We start from the raw sequence: 25,511 nt of genomic DNA, 5'->3' as shown, positions 1-25,511 counted from the left end.
TGTTATTTTTATTAGGATAAAAATCTCTAAAATTAATGCAACTTACTTTGACTGGATGAAAAATGTTTAAGAATTGGTTATATTAGGAAGAATTTGTTCTTTGTGGGGTTTGTTGTTGTTACTTTTGTTTTGTTGCAGTCTGAGGGAGGGGGGATTTCTCTTTCTCTGAATGATTTGGTCCAGTAATATTTACCTTGTGCAGCAGGTTGAGAAAGAGTATTGGAGTGGTTGACAACCAAGAGGTTCTGATTGTTCTGTGGAAATGTGGAAAGGTCTATGGATTGGTTGTTGGAGAGTTTTTTTTTTTTTTTAATTTAATTTTGTTGGGGTTTTTGTTATCCCTGTCCACACTGCTAGTTTTCTACTGAGCACATTTTTTATTTTCCATGAGTCTTAGAAGAAAACTTTCCCACATTAATTCTGTTTTTGTACTCCGAAGCAGAAAATTGGGCTTCTATAGCTTTTGTGTTAGCCTATGATGTGTTACTGATTTGACTAAATTATCTAAAAATCAGAATTCCCAAAATTCATCTTTTTTAAATTGCCTTCTTTCTGCATGGTGATCAACTTAAGAAGGCATACGTCGTCTCCAGAAATAATGGTGGTCAGTGCAATCAGAAATTCTGTCTGCAAATTCATGAAGAAATAGCCAGTCATTCTATCACAGATAATTTCTGTCTTTAGATTTTCTTTTTTTAAAAATTAAATGTTTATATTTTCTTAAGAGATGATTTTGCAAGACTTACAGAACGAGAGGTAATTGTGAGAGCATCCTTTGTTCCTATGAGAGCATTCTTTGCCTACGTAAAACTTAACAAGTTCTAAATGAGTAGAGCTATGGTTTGATGTCTAGTTGTTATTTTAAGCAGGTATATTTTCTAATACCATGTGTCTGCTCTTAGGGCAAATTAGGGTAGTGTAAGGTTGAGAATGACTGTAAGTCACTATTTCAGGCAAATCTGACATGACAGAAAAGAGGGCGAGAGTCATGATGAATGCCAGTCATTCCTGTGTCTTTGCAACAGCATGCATCATGTAGAGATTCACTCTTTTTGCTTCCACTTTGGGGCTACAATATTGAAGTGGCTGTTTACGGATATGATTTTCTTGGGAAACTAACACTGATTCATGTTTATTTTATTTTTAATTGAGTTTTCATCAATTCAATTCAAATGAATCTTGTCCATTTACACAAAGATAGTTCATAATGGAATTAGGCCAGTTAAATTGTCATTTTTTGTCAGATTTATAAATGTCTAAAATGACACAACTCATTTTAATTAGTATGTGTTTTGTATTCTTTCATGATGCAGTATTTCTAAGGAGGAAAAGTCTTACATTGAAAGGTCAAGCACATATTGTACATGTGTGAATTTATAATATTTTCAGGTGTCCATTTCTTGACTCTTACTCCAGAAAGCTTTCTGCGATGTGATATCTCCATCTAGACCAGCAAAGCTGCCCTTCATTAGGACATTCATATTACCCTGGACCTTGTTTGTGTTTCTAAGCCCATTCTCTATTTCAGCTTAAGAAGAGAGTTTGTAGTATATGATATTTATCTTTTGTCCACAGTGCCTAATAGTGCTTAGTTGGCATTGACTGTGACTGACTGGAAGAGAAACAAGAGTACTCTGATGTTTCCTACAGGTCAAAAACAAAGTAAGGCCCCGTTTGCATATTCATATATAGCCTGGGCTGTACAAAGTATCTATTCGGTGACTATGAAGCCTGCTGAATGAGTAGGCTGAAGACAAAGCCAGAGTCTTCCTTCATGCCTCGACCTGTCAGGGTTTTTAGCCCCCCCCCTCCCCCCCCCCCCCCCCCCCCCGCGATCCCCCAACCCGCACTGCCTGTCACGGACGAGCCAAGAAAGGAAAGGGCCGGCAGGCCACCCGCCGCACCCAGCCCTCCCTCACCGGAGGGTCAGTGCAAAGTCTCCTTTACTGGGGAAGTATGTGCCACTAATATAAGACACAGGAGCCAATCAGGTCTAAGATTGGCAGGAAGGGGAGGGATGAGCTGTCAATCAAGGGCGGAAGAGCCAGGGGCGTTGCAGCCCACAGAACCGCCTCTAGTTTATAACCAAAGACACTTGTAGCAGCTGCGCGTTGTTGTTAGGCGCTGCCATCTTAGCCACACGTGGCCCCAAGACTGACAAACAGGCGGGGCCAGCTAGTTGACTTCCAGGTGTGCCTCACATGGACCTATGCCTGGACAACAGTCTTTCTATTCTTCACTTCCCACCATAGCTAGGTTGGCTGGCAGGCGCTGGCAGGCACCACCATGCACACCATCTTCCATTGAAGTAGTCTAGCAAACTGTTTGTCTGAGCTGGCTTTATTTTTGTTTTCCTGGGAGGTGGTACGGTGAGTAGTTTTGAAAGAGAACATTTTAAGAAACACTGATAGAAACATACTGACAGCTCTAAAAGATATATGTGGCATAAAAGTGGAAGATTTGTCTAGAGAAAGAGGTAGACATCAGAATTTGTGTCTTATTCCTCAGGAATTTGCACATAATCCCATTTAACAATTCTGAGATTTGTTCTCAGTACACATCCAAATTACCAGAGATCAAAGTTACTATTTTTCAAACTGCACCATTCAGTCTTCCCCTTATTCAGAAGCTGATTATGCTTGCATATATGTATATGTATATACGTATGAACATACATCTATATATTTCAAGAATAATCAGTCTAGTACACATTATACATTTTGTATATGTTGTACATATAAAAATAATCTGTTCAGTGAGGTGGATACATAGTCAAAAATCATTACATATGTTTTACCTTATTTGTGATCTGTCCAATTAAGATGTGTGTGCATGTGCAAGTGTGTGCATGTCATGTGTGTATATGTCCACATACTGGTACCCGGCCTCAGACTCAGTGCTTCAGGCTCTCATTCTACTACTTGTGCCACTCTAACTGTTTAGCTTTTTTGCTGGTTAATTGGAGTTAGAATCTCAAGGTCTTTTCTTCCTTGGCTGGCTTCGAACCTCAGATTTCAGCCTCTTGAGAAGCTATGATTAGGTGTGGAAGCTTCTTGAGCAGCTATGATTAGGTGTGAGACACTGCTGCCTGGCTGTTGATTATTGAGTTTTAAAGTGCACCATATACAACTAAACTTTATTTAACACACATAACTACACTCCCTGAACATTTAGAGATGAGACCAAACTATAGTATAAATTTGGAACTGAGTTTATATAAGTCTCATTAAAAGAAACTCTAAAATAGCAAGGTTGTTCTAAATTAGTTTTAATGTCAAAGCTCTTAATGTGTTTTTATTATTTCTCTTTAAGAAAAAATATGATCTTGAAGGATGTCGTATTACACACCTGCGTTTACTTGAAACCTGGTAGCCTGATAAATTGATAAGATAACTGGGTCATATGTTAAATTTTTTTAAAACCCAACCCAAACATAGATCCTAATAAAAGAATGTTACACATTTCCTTTTAAAGGCTCAGAAGTATTTCTCAGGGCTCTTAAATTACCATATTCTGATACCAAGGGAAAATAAAAACTGGGCTTAGAGTTTTGTTTGTACTTGGAGAGTTTTCCGGACAGGAAGGCAGTCTTGATGCAATGCAGTAAGCCACAATACCAATGGGGCATTACAGGTGAAACATCTGCAGCTGTACCCTTCACCACAATGTATTACAACTGTGCACTGGAATATTTCCTGTACAGAAATAGAGTTCGGTTAACTTTGTTTCCCAAGAGTAGATCACATTAAAATGTTATAAAATCATGATTTCCTGCATTTGAATACTTGTGGTTTCTCAATTGGTTCCAATGTTATAAGGTTTTTTTTTTTTCTTCTGTATGACTTCTATTAGTTGAAGATGTATAGAAACTTCTTTCCTTCTTCAAGACTGTCTAAAAAAACAGGTACATATAAGAAATATAAACATAACATTAGAGATTAAAAACATTTTTCCATTAAATGGTAGATTTTTTTTTTACAATGTGGAAACAAAAATATGCAGATTCTACAGTCAAAATACACCTTGATTTTCTCTCTTTGTTTTTGTTTTTGCCAGTCCTGGGGCTTGTACTCAGGGCCTGAGCACTGTCTCTGAGCTTCTTTTGCTCAAGGCTAGCACTCTACCACTTGAGCCACAGTGCCCCTTCCAGCTGTTTGTTTGTGTGGTGCTGAGGAATTGAACCCAGGGCTTCTTGCATGCTAGGCAAGCACTCAACTGCTAAGCCACATTCCCAGCCCTACACCTTGTTTTTAATTATTAATGATTGAATTCAATTTGTGTTTGTTCTAGACGATGAGAGTGTGTTTCCTCTTTCTGTAAATTACTGATTACAAGATTATCTTTCTGTTTAAAAGGACCAGTGCACCCTAACATATTCATACCTGGAAACAAGCTGTTGTTTTTTTTTTTAACTCATTAAAGGTTTAACCTGTATATTGCTATCTACTCAGTCCTGTTTCTATATTTGAACCATCTTTTTCAGTCACTGGAAATGTCTGTTTCATGCTCAGATCTCACTTTATGGTTTTTGTTTTGTTTTGCCAGTCCTTGGGCTTGAACTCACAGCCTGAGCACTGTCCCTAGCTTCTTTTTGCTCAATGCTAGCACTCTACCAATTGAGCTACAGCGCCACTTCTGGCTTTTTCTGTTTATGTGGTGCTCAGGAATCGAACACAGGGCTTCATGCATGCTAGGCAAGCTTGCACTCTACCACTAAGCCACATTCCCAGCCACTCTTGTTTTTCAACTAGCCACTTAAATTATCTATCTTCTAATCATCAATTAAGAACTGTTCCACCAATCTAATTCTCTGATCATTACAGTGCATTCTCCATTCAGGAATATGTTTGGTCTGATTATCCCCTTTGATAATGGCATAAGTAAAATAAATGCTTTTACTTTGTTGATGAGGTAAGAATTTAATCATCTAAGTAAGAGTTTTATAATGATTATTCATTTAATGGTTACTAAGAGCTTTGTATTATAAAAAAGCACACCCACCTTCACCCCTTGATATTTATTTGTAAAAACAATCAGAGGACATTGGTTAATATTACAGTTGCTTGATGAAATACAAAACAGGGTAAGCAATAGACTGACCAGAAAGTTTAAAAGGAAAATCTGGGAATATGAAGTCTACAAGTGTTTTTGAAAAGCCCTGATAGATTACGAGAAAACTAGACAAGCAGAAAGTAAAAGCCAAGGCAAAGTTAAAAGCATGCCCAAACAGACTCAAAAGGTGCTTTATCAAAGATTTGGAGAGTTATTTTTACCAGATCTTTAGAGAGCTCTGTGTTATTATTGAGTAGCCAAGTAGAGACTTGGTTGGCTCTCGAGTTCTTTTAGTCAGTTTTGAATCACTATAACAAAATACCAGAGGAAAACTGCATATAAAAATGAAAGTTACTTAGTTCACAGTTTTGGAAGTTGAAAGACACGGCACTGGCATTGGCTCCCTTCTGTTGAGAGTCCTCTCAGCTGTGTCACATCGGGTGAATGATAATGACAGAAACAGATGTGGGAACAGATGTTCACATCTCAATCTGGGTAGCCAGATTGAAGAGAGCAGTCTGCATTCTTCTTGTGAAAACTGATTAGGCCCTCACAAAAATACTTTTATCCCTTTAAGGACACATTCCCAGTGTCTAACAATAGATCTTCTTAACGGTTGACCAACTCCATATCACCACACTGAAGACAAGCTCAAATATGTCACAAACTATGACATATTGTGGTTTGTTGTCTGACAAACTATATCTACATAGCAATGATAAAAATTACAAACCTTGGGGCTGGGGATATAGCCTAGCGGCAAGAGTGCCTGCCTCGGATACACGAGGCCCTAGGTTCGATTCCCCAGCACCACATATACAGAAAACGGCCAGAAGTGGCGCTGTGGCTCAAGTGGCAGAGTGCTAGCCTTGAGCGGGAAGAAGCCAGGGACAGTGCTCAGGCCCTGAGTCCAAGGCCCAGGACTGGCAAAAAAAAAAAAAAAATTACAAACCTTACAATTGCTTCATCAATGTCAACAAAATAACAACTAAAGGCAATAACAGCCCTGGGAAGTGCTAAAATCTCATTTTTACAATGCTATTATTATTAATGATATAAATATCATTTTAAATGTTTCAACAAAAAGTTATGAAATGCAGAGAAACCAAGTATGGTGCATATATAGAAAACAAGTCAACAGAAACTGTCCCTGAGGAAGCCCATATGTGAGAGTTACTAAACACTTTGCCACCAATCTTAATATGTCCAAAGGACTTAAGAAAGGTATATAAATAATGTCTCACCAGTACTGATGAAGAAGAATACAGGTTGAATATCCTTTGATCAAATGTTTAGGATGAGGGTTTCCAATGAGAGATATTTTTGGATATGGAATATTTGCATAGGTATGAATTGTCTTGGGAATGGAGCTCATGTTTAAACATGAAATTGATTTATATACACATTTCCTGAAGGTAATTTTATGCAGTATTGTTAATTTTTGGTGCACTTTGTATGCCTGTGTTTCTACTACAACCTAACCTGGAAGTGAAATGGGAACTCATAGCTAGAATTTCAGACTCAAACATTTCAGATGGAACATTTTGGGTTTTCAGATTAGAGATGCTCAACTTATAAGAATATGTAAAAACAAATAAAAATTTCAGCGTTGAAAAGTATAATAACCAAAAATTTCACTAAAAGTAGCTTGGTAGCATGACAAAGAAAGAACCAGTGAGTGAAGATGGGTCAATTGAGATAATTGAGTCTGAGTAACAGAAAGATCAAAGAATGAAGAAACATGAGCCAGAGCCTTGGCAATTCTAGAGGACAGTGAGATGACATACTCAAATTATTGCAGGAAAATACTTACTATAAAAATAACTGAGATAAGTTACAAAACAGCTGAGATATAATTTTAAAAAATTTAAATGTATTCTGCATTTGGTTTGCTTCCTTAAAATCCACTTTAAAGAAACTAGAACTAGAAATTATAAATGATATATCATAGGTCTATGTTTTCTTCTTTAAAGATAATTAGGCTACAGACACATAGGATTTACAGACATGAGATATTCCACTGACCGAACATAATGTCTTCTCTGCACAGCTGCTACTCTTTCCTCTGTTCTAATCACCGTGGACTTGGTCTGGTGAGAAAACTAGAAATGTGGTAGGGAGGAGCACGGGAGATAAGAAGCATCCTGTCCTGTAATCAGCCTTCAGTAATCAAGTCCATAATGAAGGCTCTGCCTTTGTTTTTATTAAATAGACCTACATGTAAGCTAGCCTGTTTTGTCTTAACATAAAGGAAAGTACTGTTGAAACACTGATAAGATGTATCAACCACTACCTACCAGCACTTCGTTAGGTAAGATGCTTCCTCTGTGTACTTTGATTAGATGATTTACTAAGAAGTTGACAAAGGGGCCACTGCCCAGTGTCCACAGCCCCTCCACATAGAAGTTAGAGCTCTTTGTCCATGAGAACAGATGGGCAGTTGTGACCCTACTAATAGTTTTGGCAGTATTATTAAGTAATAAAAACAAATTAAGTGCCAAAATATTCTTTGTACCAAAAATACTTTCAAATGGCCAACATACATGCAAATCTTCCCAAATTAGCCATCAAGTGAGAACAAATTGTGGGATAATACTTTAAATGAAAAAATAGATGTGCTCTTACCAACTGGCAGATATACAACCTAAAATACGTTCTTACACAGAGACCACATGTGCTTATAGTACAGTTTATTATGTATGGCTGGCTAATTTTTTAGATCCTGTCAAATAATGGATAGGAAAACAAAATGTAATAAAAAATGTAATCTTGACAGTCATTTGAAATGTACCATGTGTTACATGTGGAATGTTTTCCAGTGAAACCAATTTACTTGTTCCCACTTCCCATGACTCAAGGACTAGATACTCAGGCCTTCTAAATGATTTCTTGGCAATCAAATTTTCTTGGAATAGTCATTGTTCCTTCAAGTTACTCAGTTGTGGGCATTAGTAATAAATCCCTAGTTATATATATGTAACTGAGGATCATTCACATAATCTTTTTCAAACCTAAACGCACATAATAAAATTACTTTAGAAAGATCACACAAAACAGAGCTTATATTTTTCCTTGAGAATAATTAATTGCTACCATATGAAGCTGTAAGCACAATATGACCACATTATGTTTTTAATTTAATTATGTCACTACTAATGTAGAGATTAGCTGAGCAATGTCAACTTCTAACTGAAAGACAAAGGAAGATTAGTAAGTGAAAGGAAAGTTGGCTCGACAAAACACGATGGCAAATAATTTGAGTGGAAGAACTAGTATCTAAAAGAACTTTTTAAGCCGGGCGCCAGTGGCTCACACCTGTAATCTTAGCTACTCAGGAGGCTGAGATCTGAGGATTTTGGTTTGAAGAAGCCAGCCTAGGCACGAAAGTCTGTGAAACTCTTATCTCCAACTAATCACCGAAAAAGCTGAACTTGGCCCTATGGCTCAAGTGGTAGAGCACTAGCTTTGAGCAAAAGGAGATAAGGGACAGCATCCAGGCCATGAGTTCAAGCCCCAGATAAATACATAAAATAAAAGAACTTTTATAATAAAAAGAACTTTTATAATAAAAAGGCTATTCAAGAAGTCTTATAGTTAATAGATTGGAGTGTTTTTCAGCCTCTATGTTCATTCAAATTATTTGGGCATCCATGCAGGGGAGTGAACCCAGGGCCTCCCTCATGCTAAGCAAATGTTTGCTCCCAGCTACACCCCAGCCTCCATTCGTTAGTTTAAAACTAACTAAGAAATAGAGTAGGGGCTGGGAATATGGCCTAGTGGCCAAGAGTGCTTGCCTCATATACATGAAGCCCTGGGTTCAATTCCTCAGTACCACATACATAGAAAAAGCTGGAAGTGGCACTGTGGCTCAAGTGGTAGAGTGCTAGCCTTGAGCAAAAAAGAAGTCAGGGAGAGTGCTCAGGCCCTGAATTCAAGCCCCAGGACTGGCCAAAAAAAAAAAAAAAAAAGAAGAAGAAGAAAGAAATAGAGTGCATATTGATCTACTCTGAGTTTATCTTTAAAATGGCTATACTTCCTTAAAGTAGTAATAGGCTATTTTTAAAACTGGTCATTGTTCTAGTCTCTTCATATCAGTTCCAACATATACCTTGTAGTCACTATTCAAATTATAAGGTTGATTCTTTCCTGCTGATTTGTATCACTTTTGCTTTCCTTCCTTCCTATCAGAACTCTATTTCTTTAATAACTGCTTCTTTCTAATTATGTCTTTGTTGTTCTCCTTTACTAATTTTTTTGAATTTCATCATTTATTCAGCACAGGATGTCAAGTGTGGGATAGCATCATACCGCCCCATTTCCACATTAACCAAATTAAGGCTTGTTGGTGTGCTAAGAGAAGTTGCTCCCAGATGTGAATTAGTAAGCTAAATTCAAAAGTGGAATTGACATTTTCCAAATAATAAGATAAAAACACTTCGTATCAAAGTTATGATTTTAAAAATACAAAAGTTAAACCCACCGGTGAAGAGGAAAAAAAAAAGTAATACTGAGAGCTTCCCAGAAATGTTAGCTCTGGAACGCAGAGGCCAGCAGGAGGCCAGCACCCCTGGGAGGAGAGGAAGGGAACGTGCCGCCCACCTCATCCACTTGAACCTTGCAAACAGAAATGGCCTCACCTGGCATTTCCCAACTTTGGTAACTCTCAGGTGTTTCCTGTTCACCTGGGCACTGCTGTGGCAGGCAGCAGGGCTGAGGGTTTAATCGATCACTGCAGACGCACAACCACTCAGCTTCAGGCTCCGGTTTCCAAGCCTCAGCGTCCAAGGGAAATTGCTGCTCCCAGGGCTCAGTCTTCGGGTGAGAGGGGAAGGAAGGCCGCCTTAGCCTGGGGATCAGCTTTCACCTTCTGAGCTGAGGCCCAGCATACAGAAGCCAGGAAGTAGGCAGAGCATGGTAGTGATGTCGCTGTACAAATAGGTGACATGAGTCAGGGCAAGCTGTTAGGACAACATGGACTGCTGCACAGCCTTTTGCAGCGACTGCCTTGTCACCAGCAGACGCACCACTTCTTCTGAGCGCTTGGTGAGCCGCTTCCGGGCCTGGTCATGTGTCACCATGGTCATGTCCCAGCCATTTACCTGCATGATCTTGTCTCCAATCTGCAGCCCAGCAATTTCCGCAGGACCTCCTTCAGATACCCATGTGACATAAATGCCTTGCCTGTGTTATCTTCTGAGAAGGGATTCTGGGAAAGATCCTGGTCAATCCCACCTCGGATGCTTGCCTTGTCGCAGCTTGTGAGTTTCAACACTGCTCTGCCTGGGGTTGGCCTGAAGGCAGCTTCTGTGACTTTGCCATTCATATCTAATGCCCAAGCCTCCCTGCTCCTCTTTGCCTATTCAAATAGCACCGAATAAACGAGGCACACCTGAGCAGACCTCAAAGGGTTTCCTCACGCTTCAAGTGCCAGGCACAGAGCCTGAACTTTGCCTGAAGGACTGGGGATCCAGAAAACATGCAGAGCTCTTTTACTAATTTTTGAGCACCTCTTTTCATTCTCAGAAGTTTTTTTTTTAACTCATAGCCCTTTTTCATTTTTCTCAGCATCTATATGAATGACCTAGCCAATACCATATCTTCATCTCATCTCTCAAGTCATCTCCTTCACTCTACCTACCTACTCACTGTCTTGGATCTTGTCATCTTCCCAAACATTCCTGTCTCTTAAACCATTATGTCCAGCATCTTAATCTCCCACAAAGTCTCACAAGCCTTTCAGCCTGCTTGCCCAAAAACTAGTCATTCTCCTTACATAGGAACTTACACCATTTTTTATCCCTTTTAAATATTTTGCATTCTTAATTCATCATTTAAAATACCCTCTCACAAGCAAGGGGAAGTGTGACGTTGTCCAAAAAGAAATCTACTTTTTACCTGACATATAACTGCAACCCTTCTGTACATCACTTTTTTTGTCTAAATACCTTTATTCTATTTTAATTAAATTTTATTGACAAGGTGCTGTACAGAGGGGGTACAGTTACATAATAAGGTAGTGAGTACATTTATTGTCTTATTTGTTACACCCTCCCTCATTTTTCTTTTCCTTCCCTAGTTCAGATAAGCATATATACAATATCCAGTGCACCAAAATCATATACAGTGACCACAGGCGGTACGCCAAAGGAAATTCACCTAGTACATTAAACATAATGACAACAATAAAATCCTTCTGTCTCCATCTCTTGGAGTTCATTTTGCTTAGCCTCATCTTATATAATCATATGTATATAGCTGTTGAGCTATTGTGATACTCTGATAGGTCTATCCTAGACCTTTTTTTGTTTATTTAGTAATTGTATGGTTTTAGAGACATACTGTAAAGTCGCTTACCAAAAACGTGGAAATACCATTTGAAAAGAAGTTTGTCATTTTTACAGACATGATCTCTACTGTTCTCCCTCCCCCTACCCCCCAACAACAACATATCAGGGAGACCATGTGCCTTTGTTCTCTGTGTTCTAGGCTTGTCTCGCTCAACATTATTTGTTCAAGATCTGACCATTTCCCTGCGAATGCCATTCTTTTATCATTTCTAATCACTATGTAGTATTCCATTGTGTACATCACTTTTTTAATAACAGTTTTTAAAATAAAAAAATACCCTCTCACAAGCAGGCACCAATGGCTCAAGCCTGTGATCCTGACTACACTTAAGAGGCTGATATCTAAGAGTCTGGTTTAAAGCCCGTCTGGGCAGACAAGTTTGTGAAATTCATATCTTCAGTTAACCAGCAAAAACAGGAAGTGGAAGTGTGGCTTAAGTAGTAGAGTGCCAGCTTTTGGGGGTGGGGGAAGCACAGAAGCAATAGCATGAGACCCTGGGTTCAAGCCCCAGTAGCGTGTGCGTACACATGCACCACAAATAAATATTTTAAACTTCATTAATCTCTGTCCTAGTAAATTCTCACAGCAAGTTCTGGATAACCCTGTCGCTATTCAGCACAACTCCCTTTGTGCTCTCTGGAACAACCTTACTCAATATTTTCACTGGAGTGGCTCTTGGTGCTTCCAACTCAGCTTGTCTTAAAATGAACTCAAGATCTCCCCTCCTCCACTGTATGCATACCATAAAATCTACTCCCCACAGAGACAAATCAGACTTACCCATACCAGGAAATGATGTCAAAATCTACACATTTGCTCAGATCAGCCACCTGATCATATATGCTTCTCATATATGCTCTATTGCTAAGGAAATCTCCAATAGAACACTGAAGTCCTGCCAGCCATACTCCACGGTCATCATTTCTACCTTACACCTCCTAACAGGATTTACTTTATCAATACTTACTCCCATTCTCCACAGTTGAAAAATATTTTAAAGATAAATTTGATTACAACATTGATTATTTAAAACTCAGAAAGTATATCATTGACCTTAAAATGAAGTCTAAAATCCTTAATTTGTCCTAAAAATAATGTAAGTTTTAATGCATTCATTTTACAAATGAGAGAAGTATGGCTTATATTCATCTAATTGTCCAAGGTCATCAAGCAATGGTTTATGTTTCAAGGGCAGCAGGCTTTTATTCCAAATGGGACACCAAGGAGGCTTCTTTGAGGGGTGGAAATAAGGTAATATAAAGATTACTTACTATATGACTTTTCTTTTATAAATTCATGGCCAAATGTACATTTAAATAGACAACTGCATAAAATTACCTTAAAGAACTATGCTCCTTGTTAGCTTTCGTCTTGAAATATTGAATACAAATATATTCTTACAATGGAAAAAAGGATCAATAGGTAACTTTTGTAAAGTTTACTTATAGGCATACAGTTTTAACTTTTCATTTGGAGCCAGTTTACTAATACCTTTGTCTTAGGCAACGAAAATAGGGTACATAAAGGAAAGTTCTGACAAACTCATAACTGGAATGTACTGGGATGTGTTTTTGTAGATTTCTATTGTTTCTGAGTTTTCAGAGTAGCCTGGAATGTTCCAATTGAGGTATGTAACCTCAAGTGAGTCAGCCATTGAGTCAGCCTCCCACAACTTGTGAACTAAAAGTTTTTCTTTGGCTCTCCTCCATATTTGTATTTTTTGTATTTTTGTATTGTTTTGTTTTGTTACTTGCACAATTATTCTTTTCCCCAGTTTTAGTGTTGGGGCAGTCTATTTGCATTGCTCCTGAACTAACAAATAGCTTCCCACAGTGGCTTTCAGCTTGGACTTCTTTATACTACATGGAGACTACAAAAAATTTAATTGCATATACAATTAATATGCACTAATAATAAAAACATGTTCATACTTTTTTATTAAAGTTTTACTTGGCTTTTCCAGTGTGACAGCTAATTTTCTTTAGTTGTCATGCATTAGCTTCAGTGTAGAACGTCTGGGGACACTGCTATAAACAATTTTCTACCCTATTTTCTTTCTTTTTTTTATTTTTTTTTTGGCCAGTCCTGGGCCTTGGACTCAGGGCCTGAGCTCTGTCCCTGGCTTCCTTTTGCTCAAGGCTAGCACTCTGCCACTTGAGCCACAGCGCCACTTCTGGCCGTTTTCTGTATATGTGGTGCTGGGGAATCGAACCTAGGGCCTCACATATACGAGGCAAGCTCTCTTGCCACTAGGCCATATCCCCAGCCCCTACCCTATTTTCTGTATAATATCTCCACCAAGATTGTATTGGATGTTACATTCCATTATTTATATCAAAAAATAAGTGTGCTACTGTTCTTGTACTGAACTCCTTTGCCTCTTCCACTAATGTTTTTATGTGCCTTTGTAGAGTTCATACCTCATTTTCATCTCTTAAACCAAAAGGCAAGCTCAACTGGCAGTTCAAAGAGGAGCTATGCAATCAGCCTTTTTTTCTCTTAAGTAATAGAATACGTAAAGGCCAGTGTTTGCCAGTAGTACAGCAGAAAATAATGTTGAACTGTGGTTACAGTGTTCCTGAATGTCCAGGTTCCAGGTATATTTTCTCTGTACAAACCCACCCCATTGTTAAGAAGCCTAACAGAATGCTTAGAAGATTCCAGCCATAACAGAGAAGCTTCAGAACTGTTCTTAGAGCATTAGGAAGATGAGTTACTACAAAAATTTGTGAGAGTAGCTCTGTTACCTACTTTTTAGAAATAGAGGAACTAAAATTAGAAATTTTAATGTCCTTAAATTAAGTGAACCTATGATTCGAATCCTTGTAGGATTCAAATGCTTAATGGAGCTAGGATTCGAAAGGTCTAATTCCAGTATTTATGCTTTTATCTTCTATATTTCTTTGAGGAGAGTCTTTAACATGCCAGATACGGCTGAATCTCTTCTTTCATCTGTGAATTATTCATTCATTCATTCACCAACTATTTTTTAACATTTGCTGTATGTATCTGCCAAGGGCTATGAAAATCCAAAGCTTAACTAAATGGAAATCATTCCCTCAAGGAATGTGTCTACTGTGGAAGATGTCATGTATAGAAATAACTATAGCATGAGGTATATAAGTGATAAGAGTAATAAAAACAGATTTCCTTTTTTTTTTTTAAAAAAAAAAAGGCCTTTCTAATGGCATTCAGAAAAAAGAGAGGGTTTTTCCATCTGGAGAGGTGAAAAGTTTCAGAGAAAGGTAGCATTCCAGTTGGTCCTGGACAGATGGGAAGGATTTAGACATGGACAGTGAGGAAGAAGGGAATCACTATTTCGGGCTGAAAGAGAATATAAAAATTATGCTATGGATAGTAAAAAAAAAAATGGATTTCACAAATCCTTTAAGGGCTGGGATGGAGCTCAGTGGCAAAGCACTTGCTTTGCAAGTGCAACATCCTGGATTTGATCTCCAGAACCAAAAAAGAAAAAAAAAAAAAAAAAAAGAGTCCTTTGGTAGGTAAAAGTCAATACCGTGAACATGTTACTTACCAATACTGACAATTCTAGACTCTGTTTCATCATACAATTTGCCATTTTTGTTTCTTCTGCTTTAGGCCATCTTGTATCTTTTCAAACTTGAATGTTCAAGTTACTTTTTACACATAAACATTTTACTACTGGAAATTAGTTTGAAAGTTGGTGTTTCATTGATGCTAGATGACATAGACTGATGGACAAAAAAGCAAGAACAGCATAAGGACAGCGCAGGAACTGCATAAATGTAGCTGCATTGGTTCTTAGTGCCCCAAATAATACAAAGATAGGCAGAAAGGCCCTAAGAGTTACTATGCATTCAGTAGATATTTGGCACTGTTGAAGACTATGGAGCTTGACAAGCATAGCTCATTTAGAGCAAGTATACACACCTTTATATGTTCACTTATTCATTCTCAATTATTAACATAAGCTCTCTGCTATCAGAAAAGTAGGTCTTAATCATTTAATATTCTATCCTAGTTTGTTTCTTTAAGTTCCATTATTATCATATCAAGTTTTATTCTCCAGTCATGTGTTTCTTTGACTAATTAAAAATATTCCCCTTTCATAAAATAAACAGTTTTTTTCTTCTCTGAAGCTTTCACTTTTTTAGCCTTTGTCATTTTGGTTCTTTGGAATTTATGTAGGGACCTTCTGTGGCGTTACCAAAAAACCTGCCAATTCCTGCAGTCTCATTTCCTACTTCTCTGAAAAGGTACCTTCATTACATACTCGTATTTCATCTGTACTTAGCTCTTTCACTAGTTTTTATTCTAGTCTTTTCATCTATTTGTATGTTACTGCAACATTATCTTTTAATTACTGTCATTTTAATATACTTAACACTTGTTAAATTTGTTCCAGTTATTTATCTTTATAAAAAGCTGATTGTTCTTACATATTGCTCTTGAGTGGATCTTTTTTCTGTTTTGAGAAGAGTTGAGCTAGTAGTCCAGGCTAACCTTTAACTCACAGCCCTCTTGTCTTGGCTTCTGAGGGCTAGCATTACAGGTGTGGACCACCATGCACATCTTTGAGTTAGTCTTTTAAAGTACACAGGTAAATATAACTTTAAAAAATTCTATTGTATTTTATAAACTAATTCTTCTTTAAAAGCCTTAGTATTAAAATGTAAAGATTTAATTTGCATTTCAGCAAGTACTATAGCATAGTTTCTGTTTACAACTTGTAGTTTTTCTTTTTTTAATTTAGGTTCCTTGTAGTTTGGAATACTGGGATGAACTTCAGAAGGTTTTTGTCGCATTTCGAGAATTTAGTCTATCTGAAAGCAAAGTTTGTGATCTGCAGTTGCCAGATATCAGTCTTGCAAATGACCAGAAGAAACTGGTATCCTCAGATCTTTGGAGAATTGTCTTGAACAATAATCAAAATGGAGCTGATGATCAAAGGTAACTCAGAAAAAAAAGTGAGAGATAGTAAGTAAAATTTCACTAGGAAATAATTACCAAATAAACTTCTCTTACCAATTACCTATAGCTTGTCTATCCAGTATGTTCACGTGCCTGAACTACAGAGGAGAACCAAGATGATTCAGTTTGTGTCCTTGAAGTCCTGTGTTTTACTCATATTTCATTCCTTTCAGCACTCACTTAGAATCTCATCCTTAAAGTGTTTTAAAAGATAGATAAAAGGAAAGCAAAACAAGTCTATTATACTGAACCCAAAAATATGGAAATATATTTATATATACCTCAACAGATTCTTTTTTTTTTTTTTTTTTTTTGGCCAGTCCTGGGCCTTGGACTCAGGGCCTGAGCACTGTCCCTGGCTTCTTCCCGCTCAAGGCTAGCACTCTGCCACTTGAGCCACAGCGCCACTTATGGCCGTTTTCTGTATATGTGGTGCTGGGGAATCGAACCTAGGGCCTCGTGTATCCGAGGCAGGCACTCTTGCCACTAGGCTATATCCCCAGCCCCCTCAACAGATTCTTGATATAGTAAATAGTATATATAATATTATCCTGGGACATTAAAAGTAGCTTCACCTTTATGTGTTTGAAAAAGACAAAAGACTTTGTCTTTTCTGTATAAGTGTATTTTTGCATATATGAATACACATCTTGTAATCATAGTATACAACTTTGTATTGGTTCCAACTTTATATTGTAAATAAATTACAAGGCTGGGAATGGTGGAGTAGGCCTAAGCCCCAGCTAGACAGTAGGCAAAGGTAAGAGGATCACAGTCCAAGGCCAGTTTGGGACCAAAATAAAATTTTAAATACCCTTTTGGAAATAAATAAATAAGGGCTGGGGTACAGCTGATGTGGATGTGGTAGAACTTCTACCTAGCAAATGTGAGGCCCTGAGTTCAAGCCATAAATTAAATAATAAAGAGTTGATAAATTAATCAAATAGTAGAGCCTTTTTCTTTTGAGGTTATTGTTTATGAATTGCATATATATTGGAAAACATCTGAAAAGTAAAAAAAATACCATCTGTAACCATATCAGAGTGAAATAACTCATATTAACATTTGGGGCTAGCCTTGGTGTTTTTCACTGATAATTGGTATGTGTAAGAGTAGTAATGTGTTTATACTTTATCAACTCTATTTCAGTGTCATCTGGGCTCTTTAAAAATAATAATCACTTTCCTAGTATAATATCTGGCAGTACAATATTAGTGAAAATATGTTAGACCAGCAAGATCTTGCTTTTTACCATAAGAATTGTAGTGATTAAAAAAAAAAAAAAAAGGAACATCAGTTCTATGGGGATCAGCCAGCAGATAGATAGCCAGGTTTTTTTTCTAAGTATAGATTGTCTCATTAGAAATCAGGACATCTCAGAAACCAGGTAATAAAATTGAATTTTTTTTAATCTATCAAATTAGAAATAATTTCTTGATTTTAATTTTCAAAGAGTACATTAGTACATTTTCATCACTGAAAAAAGCATTTAGGACAAGGTTAATTCCTCTGGATTTAATACATTTATCAAATTACTTTATGATAAGTTGGCATTATTGAAATATGGAGCTATTAGGTGACTGAAATTCTTGCAGGCAAATTTAGGCTTTCTCACTAGCTTTTGACATTCATTGCTCTAATTGGGTATTTTTTTTACCTGTTGATGCCTTCACTTTTCATTTTAATCACACTTAGATAAAATTGTGTTAAAAGGACAAGTATTCACCATAACTATAAAGCATACAGTATTTAAGGGTGTTCAGTAAAGGTATTAATTGACTCATGGGAATTGTTGTTTAGACAATCAGAAGAAATAAAACAAAAGTGAAGTGTTTATATTGATACTGAAAGTACTGGATTTTTTGAGCAGCAGAGACACACTGATTTGTGTTGGCCTTAATGAGACCAAATTGTCCATAAGTTTTGTGAAGTGTGTGGAAGAAATTTGGGCTCAAAGTAAGTCAATATGGCCTAGCAACTGAGGAATATTTTGAAAGATTTTTTTCAGCAATCTACATAGCAAATTCAACATAAACTGAACTTAAGAAGAATATTAATGTATGTGAGTTTATGTATTGATGATTAACTATACAGGGTTTTGAGTTCTAGCTTTAAATGCTTTTATAGAATGTCATTGTTCTTACATGCTTTGGAGACATCTAGGTTATTGAACTTCTTTCATTTTTTTCCTCATAGCTCTGCAAGTGAATCTGGTTCTCAAAGCACTTGTGATCAACTTGTTACTCCAACAGCTCTGGCCGCCTGTACTAGAGTTGACTCCTGTTTTTCCCCATGGTTTGTCCCATCTCTTTGCATGTCCTTTCAGTTCACTCACATGGAGTTTCATCTTTGTCATCACCTTGATCAACTAGGCACAGGTACTTTCTTTAGGGTAACATCTATTTAATACTATTTTCTTTTGAGTATTCTCAAGGCACAGTCTAGTAACTTTTACCAGCTAATTTCAGGAAATTATGAAATGAACAAGGTTATTCTGGAAATTGATCAGGTACGACTAGAGTATCCCATTAACTGTGTGTGTATGTATGTGTGTGCACACTTGCGCATGTTTACTCACATCAACGCACACACACACACATACACACACACACCTGCATGCACAGATGCTAGTACTTGGGATTGAACACCAAGCCTTGTGATCTTACTGAGCTTTTTCAATCACAGTTGATGCTCTACCACTTGAGCCCTACCTTTATTTCCAGATTTTTACTGGTAAATTAGAGATAAAAGTATCATATTTGTCTGTCAGGACTGATTTCAAACCAGTTCTCAGCTCTCAACCTCCTGAGTAGCTAGGATTACAGGCGTAAGCCACCTATGCCCTACTCCCACTTAACTTCTGAATGAGCTTATGCACCATCATTTACCAATGGCATTTAAATAACATGTTTTCCTATGCTTCCTAATGAAAAATTTTAAGGAAAGTGTAAAAAATGTAATTTTATCATCTTTTTTAAAGAAACATTTTTTAAATTATATGAATGATTATATTAGTGGAAAATAGACTCCAAAAGTGTTTGCTGGGGCTGGGAATGTAGCCTAGTGGCAAGAGTGCTTGCCTCGTATACATGAAGCCCTAGGTTCAATTCCTCAGCACCACATATGCAGAAAAAGCCGAAAGTGGCACTGTGGTTCAAGTGGCAGAGTGCTAGCCTTGAGCAACAAGAAGCCAGGGACAGTGGTCAGGCCCTGAGTTCAAGGCCCAGGACTGGCCAAAAAAAAAAAAAAGTGTTTGTTGTTGCCTGATTTCAAAAGCATGAATCCCTTACATAAATGATGGGCATATTCTCAATTAATTTGAAAGAACCACATTTATACAAAGTAAGAAACACACCCAAAGTGGCCTTTTATAAATTTGCTAATGTTACTTGAATAACTATTTCTAAAGTATTATATTCTATATCAAACTTCCTCTAATTAACAAATTTTGAATTTAGGTATGGGACTATATGTAATAGAAAAAGAAATGCATATTAAAACCAAGCATACTTACTGTTCAGTATCTTTTTTTTCAACCAAAACAGGGTTTAAACCTGCCTTTTTTAACCTTTGACTCATGTTGTTATTGAAATTTGGTTGGTAGATGCAGAGACTTAGATAGTTACCTCCTCTGTCTTGTTGTCTTCTGTAAGCAAAATTTTTGTCAAAGTGAAAGAGACCTTTGGTCAATACACATGTAAGAGACCTGATTGAACAAAACAATTTATTTGTAAATATCAAATAGCAATTCAAATATTCTAGTATCTCTAAGAGAATTTTGTATTGATTAAATACGACATGTTAATGTCAGTAACAAAAACAAATATGTTTGTTTTCTCAACAGCTTCACCACAGTTCCTAAAGCCATTCATTTCTGATAAAAATGTGCCATCTGAACTAGAGTACATGATTGTTTCCTTCAGAGAACCACAGTTGTATCTTCGACAGTGGAATAGTAGTTCTGTCTGCCAGGAAATCCGGTTCTCAGCTCAAGTGGATTGTAAACTTCTAGAGTGTAGAAACGTCACCATGCAAAGTGTGGTGAAACCTTTCCACGTCTTTGGACAGGTTGAGGTTTCCAATGATGCAGTGAGTAAGATTCTTGACTGCACCATGACAGTGGACTCCATATTTGTAAACTTTGGACAGCACGTAGTTCATTCTCTAAATACTGCTCTACAAGCTTGGCAACAGGTATGCACACTCCAGAAAGTTTACAGTTTGGATGTATGTGATCTTTTATTTGGTGCTAGATATTACTACTAATTATAAGTTAAAAGAAAGCAAAAATGTGAGAGAATACAGATTTGATAGGCACCATAATAAATGTGACCTCTGTTTCGACAAAGTGGTCTATATATTTTTTACTAACTGTAAAGAACATAGGTTCTGTACATGTGCATTAGAGGTCATGCCCACATTTTTATGATTAAGGTACCACATCTGTTTGGAAAATAACATATTCCCAGAAAAAAAATTTCAAGTACCATTACTTTATTTTGCTAAAACCTCCACTTAACTGTGTATTAAACTTAGTGTTTTTCTCAGAAATAATGAACCTGTATAAGCCTTTCTGATCATAACCATTCTAGCTTTTTAACAACAAAAATAAAAGCAGTAATATGGAATCTGAGTGCAGTATAGTCTTAGTCTTCTCCTTTTCAGTTCACTAAAAAGCATTGCATAATGCATTTTTAGCGTCAGTTAGAAACTCTTGATTAATAATATTTTATCTGTATCTCATATGAGAAAATTTCTAATCAAAAAAGAGATGAAGTGTAAGTCTGTCCTAAATAGTATACTTAAAATGGGAAATCTGTGTGTGTCTACTAGCATAGAAGTAACATGACAGAATATTTGGATGTTTGAATGTTTAACAATGAATCGTGTTTCAAACTCTACTTACTTTAAATATTCTATTATATTTCTATCAGCTTGGCTGTTGTTTGAACTGAAAAACCCATGTTTTGTGCATGTTGCAGTCCCATGTGTGGCTGGTCCCCGGAAAGAATGGCTCTTTCTCCTGCAATGACCTTGTTTTGAGATGGGCAGCAGAGAATGGAGGAAGAGACTCTTATTTTTCTAACTTACAAATTTTTGTGGGAATAAGTTAAAAGACTTTGGGGGGAATTTTTATGAGAATTACAAAATTTTTGTGGAAGTAGATTTTATAAAATAAATAATTTTTAAAGAAATTTTAGTTTTCTAACCTAAGAATTCTTATGAGAATAAAAGTTTATGGAAATAAAATTTAATGTTTTTTATATGCATGAAGACCTATGCAAGCCTAAGGAATTAATTACCTAACATGGTACTATAATAGCAAAAGGAAAAGAAGATAACACATCTGTTTTCTATTTTAAAAGTCTTTTTTAAGGGCATTCCATGGTTTTCTTGTTGCAAAGGACATGCGTAAAATAAGAGCTAGTGTGATCTAAATCTTTGCAGCTGGTTCAAATAGCAATGTGAAAAAAACCTCCATGGCTCCAATTTCTGTTTTTTGTCATATTTTGAACAATGCATTTAATAAAAAACAAATCTAGAAAACATAAAAGAGTCATTGATAGAGCATTTAAACCTAGGATAATTTTGTCTTGGTATCAGGGCCATTATAAGAGGACTCATGTAGCAACTACTGAAAAATGGCCTTCAAGAATATCACTTTCCTCCCAAGGTAAAAAAAAATTTAAAAATTTTAAAAAACCACGTTCTTTTAGACACAGCTATACATATAAATAAAATATGGTACATAAATATTTAAATGTTTTAAACCACATCACAGTATGAGTGACTGGCTAACACAGTGCCTTGAAGGAATATTCTGAGGGTTTTTTTTTTTTTAAAGAATTGTATATTTGATTAAGTAGAGCCATATGTCATGTAGCATATTGCTGACAGGTACATTCTATGAATAGTTGATTCTGATTTATACAGGGATTTGGCAATGTTAACATGAGCCACAAGAGGATATACTTCTGTAATTGTTGCTGTAATTTTCTTGTTTCCTCCCATGTCAAGAGTACTTGCCACCAAGTTTTAATGTGGTGTAGGCATCTAACTAACCCTGAATGCTCTAAATAAAGTAAACATGAAGTATACTGCTTTGAAATTGTAACACATTTGACATTGAAATAAGCTGATAGAAGTTTATTAAGTTCACTACTTCTAATATATTAGAATATAGTTTATCCTCTTTAGTTTTCTATATTTGGATTTTATTACATGTGTAATGCTTACATAGGGTATAATTGTTGTGAATGACAAGAATGAATTTAATAAACAGGATAAGCAATTGAGGTTCTTCACATACTTTTTTATCATACTCTTAAAAGAGACTACTCATTTCTACCCAGTGTAGACAGACCAAATAGTTGAGATAAGAAATAATTTGATCCTTCACTTTTGGATCATGAGTTCAGAATTAACAAAATCCATCATAAGTGACTGATTTTCTAGCTGTAAATTTGTTTTCTCTCATATAAATGATGAGCATGGAACCAGATTAAGAATCTAAAATGCTATTTGTGGTTTGCATTATATTTCTATATCACAGATATATACAAAATAGTATTTTTTTTTTTTTTTTTTGGCCAGTCCTGGGCCTTGGACTCCGGGCCTGAGCACTGTCCCTGGCTTCTTCCCGCTCAAGGCTAGCACTCTGCCACTTGAGCCACAGCGCCGCTTCTGGCCGTTTTCTGTATATGTGGTGCTGGGGAATCGAACCTAGGGCCTTGTGTATCCGAGGCAGGCACTCTTGCCACTAGGCTATATCCCCAGCCCTACAAAATAGTATTTTAAAAGATTGTTTTTGGGGATTTTTAGTTGTTGTTTTTTGTGGGTTTTTTTTCAAGTCCTGGGGCTTGGACTCAGGGCCTGAGCACTGTCCCTTGCTTCTTTTTGCTTAAGGCTAGCACTCTACCTCTTGAGCCATAATAGCTCCACTTTTGGCTTTTTCTGCTTATGTGGTGCTGAGGAATCGAACCCAGGGCTTTGTGCATGCTAGGCAAGCTCTCTTCTGCTAAGCCACATTCCCAGCCCTAAAGGATTGTTTTTTAAACCACAGGTATACTCATATGTCTTCCCTTATACCAAAACAGTATCTTTACTGAGTTGCAAATGCCTATACAACATGCCATGAAATTCTCATATAAATAAGTCCATCTTTTACCTACAAATTCTCATAAGCATTCTAGGACTTGGCATACATTAAATAACATATGAGAGGTTTTGGTTTTTAAAAAAATAATAAAACATTCCAAATAATACTAAAGCTTATTAATTATAATAAACTCCATAAATGAAGGAACGATAGAGACCAAGTCTTTAGAAAAATGTAAACAAATCCCTTGTGTTCTTCAATTTACATTTTTCCTAAAACTCTTCTCATTTATTAAAGTAATAGGATTAAAAAAATACTCAAGCTTCTTCTGATAACTTCTGTATTGAAATTGATCCCAATTTATTATGAAAACTGAATTTTAATCTCAGGATAGGTAACTATTTTAACTACATTAATCCCAGAGTATAATTGGAATTTTATCACTTCCTTCATGTAAAGGAGATGTAAAGGAGAAAAAAATGTTTACAAGGAAAGCAGTTGATTATATAATAGTAAGTGGAAAAATCTTATCAAAAGTAATTATGCACTATGATTTCAGTTTTATTAAAGCTTTGTAGATAAATATATAAGATATGACTGGATAAAAACAGATTAAAATAGTAACAGAACATTCAGAAGAGAAAAACTGCTTGAAGAAAATTCATCAAAATATTAATAGCTGTTAGTATTAAGTATAAATTTTTAAAGCATACTTCATATATTTTCTAATTTTTGTATAGTAAACATATTTTGTTATTGTAATTTTTTTTTCAATTTGACTGGGCTTGAAGGTCAGTGGTAAAGTGCTTGCTTGATATATACAAAGCCCTGGATTCAGTTCTCAGTACTACCTAAAACAATCTACCTGTTTTATTTCCTGTGTTTATTGAGTATTCATGTGTCAGGCATTATGTTGAATACTGGAGATAAAGTCTGATTCCTACCTTTTGCAACAGCCTAATGATGTTACAGGCTAGCAAACAGCCTGGAGGCTAAATACCAAGTATCGAGTGGGAAGTAGCTTTACAAAGGGTAAGTGGTGGAAAGAGGTCCTAGCAGAGTGATGCCACTAAAGGAAAGTTTGCCATTTTGGAGGAATTAAAAGGTGTAAGGTATGTTGGAAGAGCTGGAGATTTTCTCAGCAAATGGGGAGAGGATTGAAATGTAGCCAGAGCTGTAGGCAGGAGCCAGGTCATCTGAAACCAATAGCAGACAAAATTCAAACTCATGGTTAATGAGTAAAGCAGAGTTCACTATAGTAGACTGCAGGTAATGGTTGTTTATAAGCACTGTGGTCTTAGCCAGATTCTCTTTGGTGATCAGTTTGGCTGTCAAGCAAGGTTAAGCTCTTTAAGAATTGAATTCAGCAACAATGGATGGATTAAAGAAAGAGGCTCTAGAACTCCTTAGCTCTGGAAGAATGTCTCCTGTTTGGGCATCCTCGCCACCTGAAGCCATGGAACATTGCCTCCCACATCAGAGGCCTTCTGCATGTCTAAGACTGGATTCTGTTTCCCAAGATGACTCTGTTCTCTGTTCCCTGATGAAGTTCTAAGACTGGTCTCCATACTGGCTGGATTCCAGTTACATCATCAAGTCTCTTTGGCTTCATGCCTCTTAGTCCCTTGAATTACTGTACTTCTAGATTGTATCACCTTTTAATCTCCCTCCTTTCAATACAGTGACAAAATATAGAGTTTGGCCATAGATCCACAGCCAGGAAATAGAGGCCATTGTAGAAGTAGTCATTGTATATGATCTCGCATCTTCTGCAAACTGATTAGCCAAGTTATTTTTTTCTGATATCTTCACATTGATCATTTATTCAACTATGTTTCAGTATATTGAAATCGTGTTTATTGTTTTTAGGCTATAACCTAACCAGACTGATAAAATATAAGCCTAGAAATACTGCATTACTTTGTTAATAACATTTTGCTATAATAGAGAGCACATGAGATTAAGGAAGAGTAATCCATGCAGGAACACATTCATTTGCTGGGCCTTAGCTGATTTATTAAGGATATTAGCAAATTGATGACTATTAGCTAACATAGGT

The 25,511-nt window shown here is 36.6% G+C and overlaps 1 protein-coding gene across 7 annotated transcripts in view; it reads left to right on the top strand.

The window, feature by feature from the left end:
* Vps13b (vacuolar protein sorting 13 homolog B) overlaps nt 1-25,511 on the top strand; it is a 535,466-nt gene that overhangs the window by 425,715 nt on the left and 84,240 nt on the right. For all 7 annotated transcript variants that reach the window (XM_048359303.1, XM_048359299.1, XM_048359305.1 and 4 more), the window contains exons 40-42: nt 16,136-16,332; nt 18,550-18,731; nt 20,198-20,547. In XM_048359303.1, coding sequence (XP_048215260.1) covers nt 16,136-16,332; nt 18,550-18,731; nt 20,198-20,547 — 729 coding nt within the window. The remainder of the gene's footprint in view (nt 1-16,135; nt 16,333-18,549; nt 18,732-20,197; nt 20,548-25,511) is intronic.

The sequence above is a fragment of the Perognathus longimembris genome, chromosome 12 (assembly GCF_023159225.1).
Source record: "Perognathus longimembris pacificus isolate PPM17 chromosome 12, ASM2315922v1, whole genome shotgun sequence".
Lineage (NCBI taxonomy): Eukaryota > Metazoa > Chordata > Mammalia > Rodentia > Heteromyidae > Perognathus > Perognathus longimembris.
This window is presented reverse-complemented; position numbering and strand designations above follow the sequence as displayed.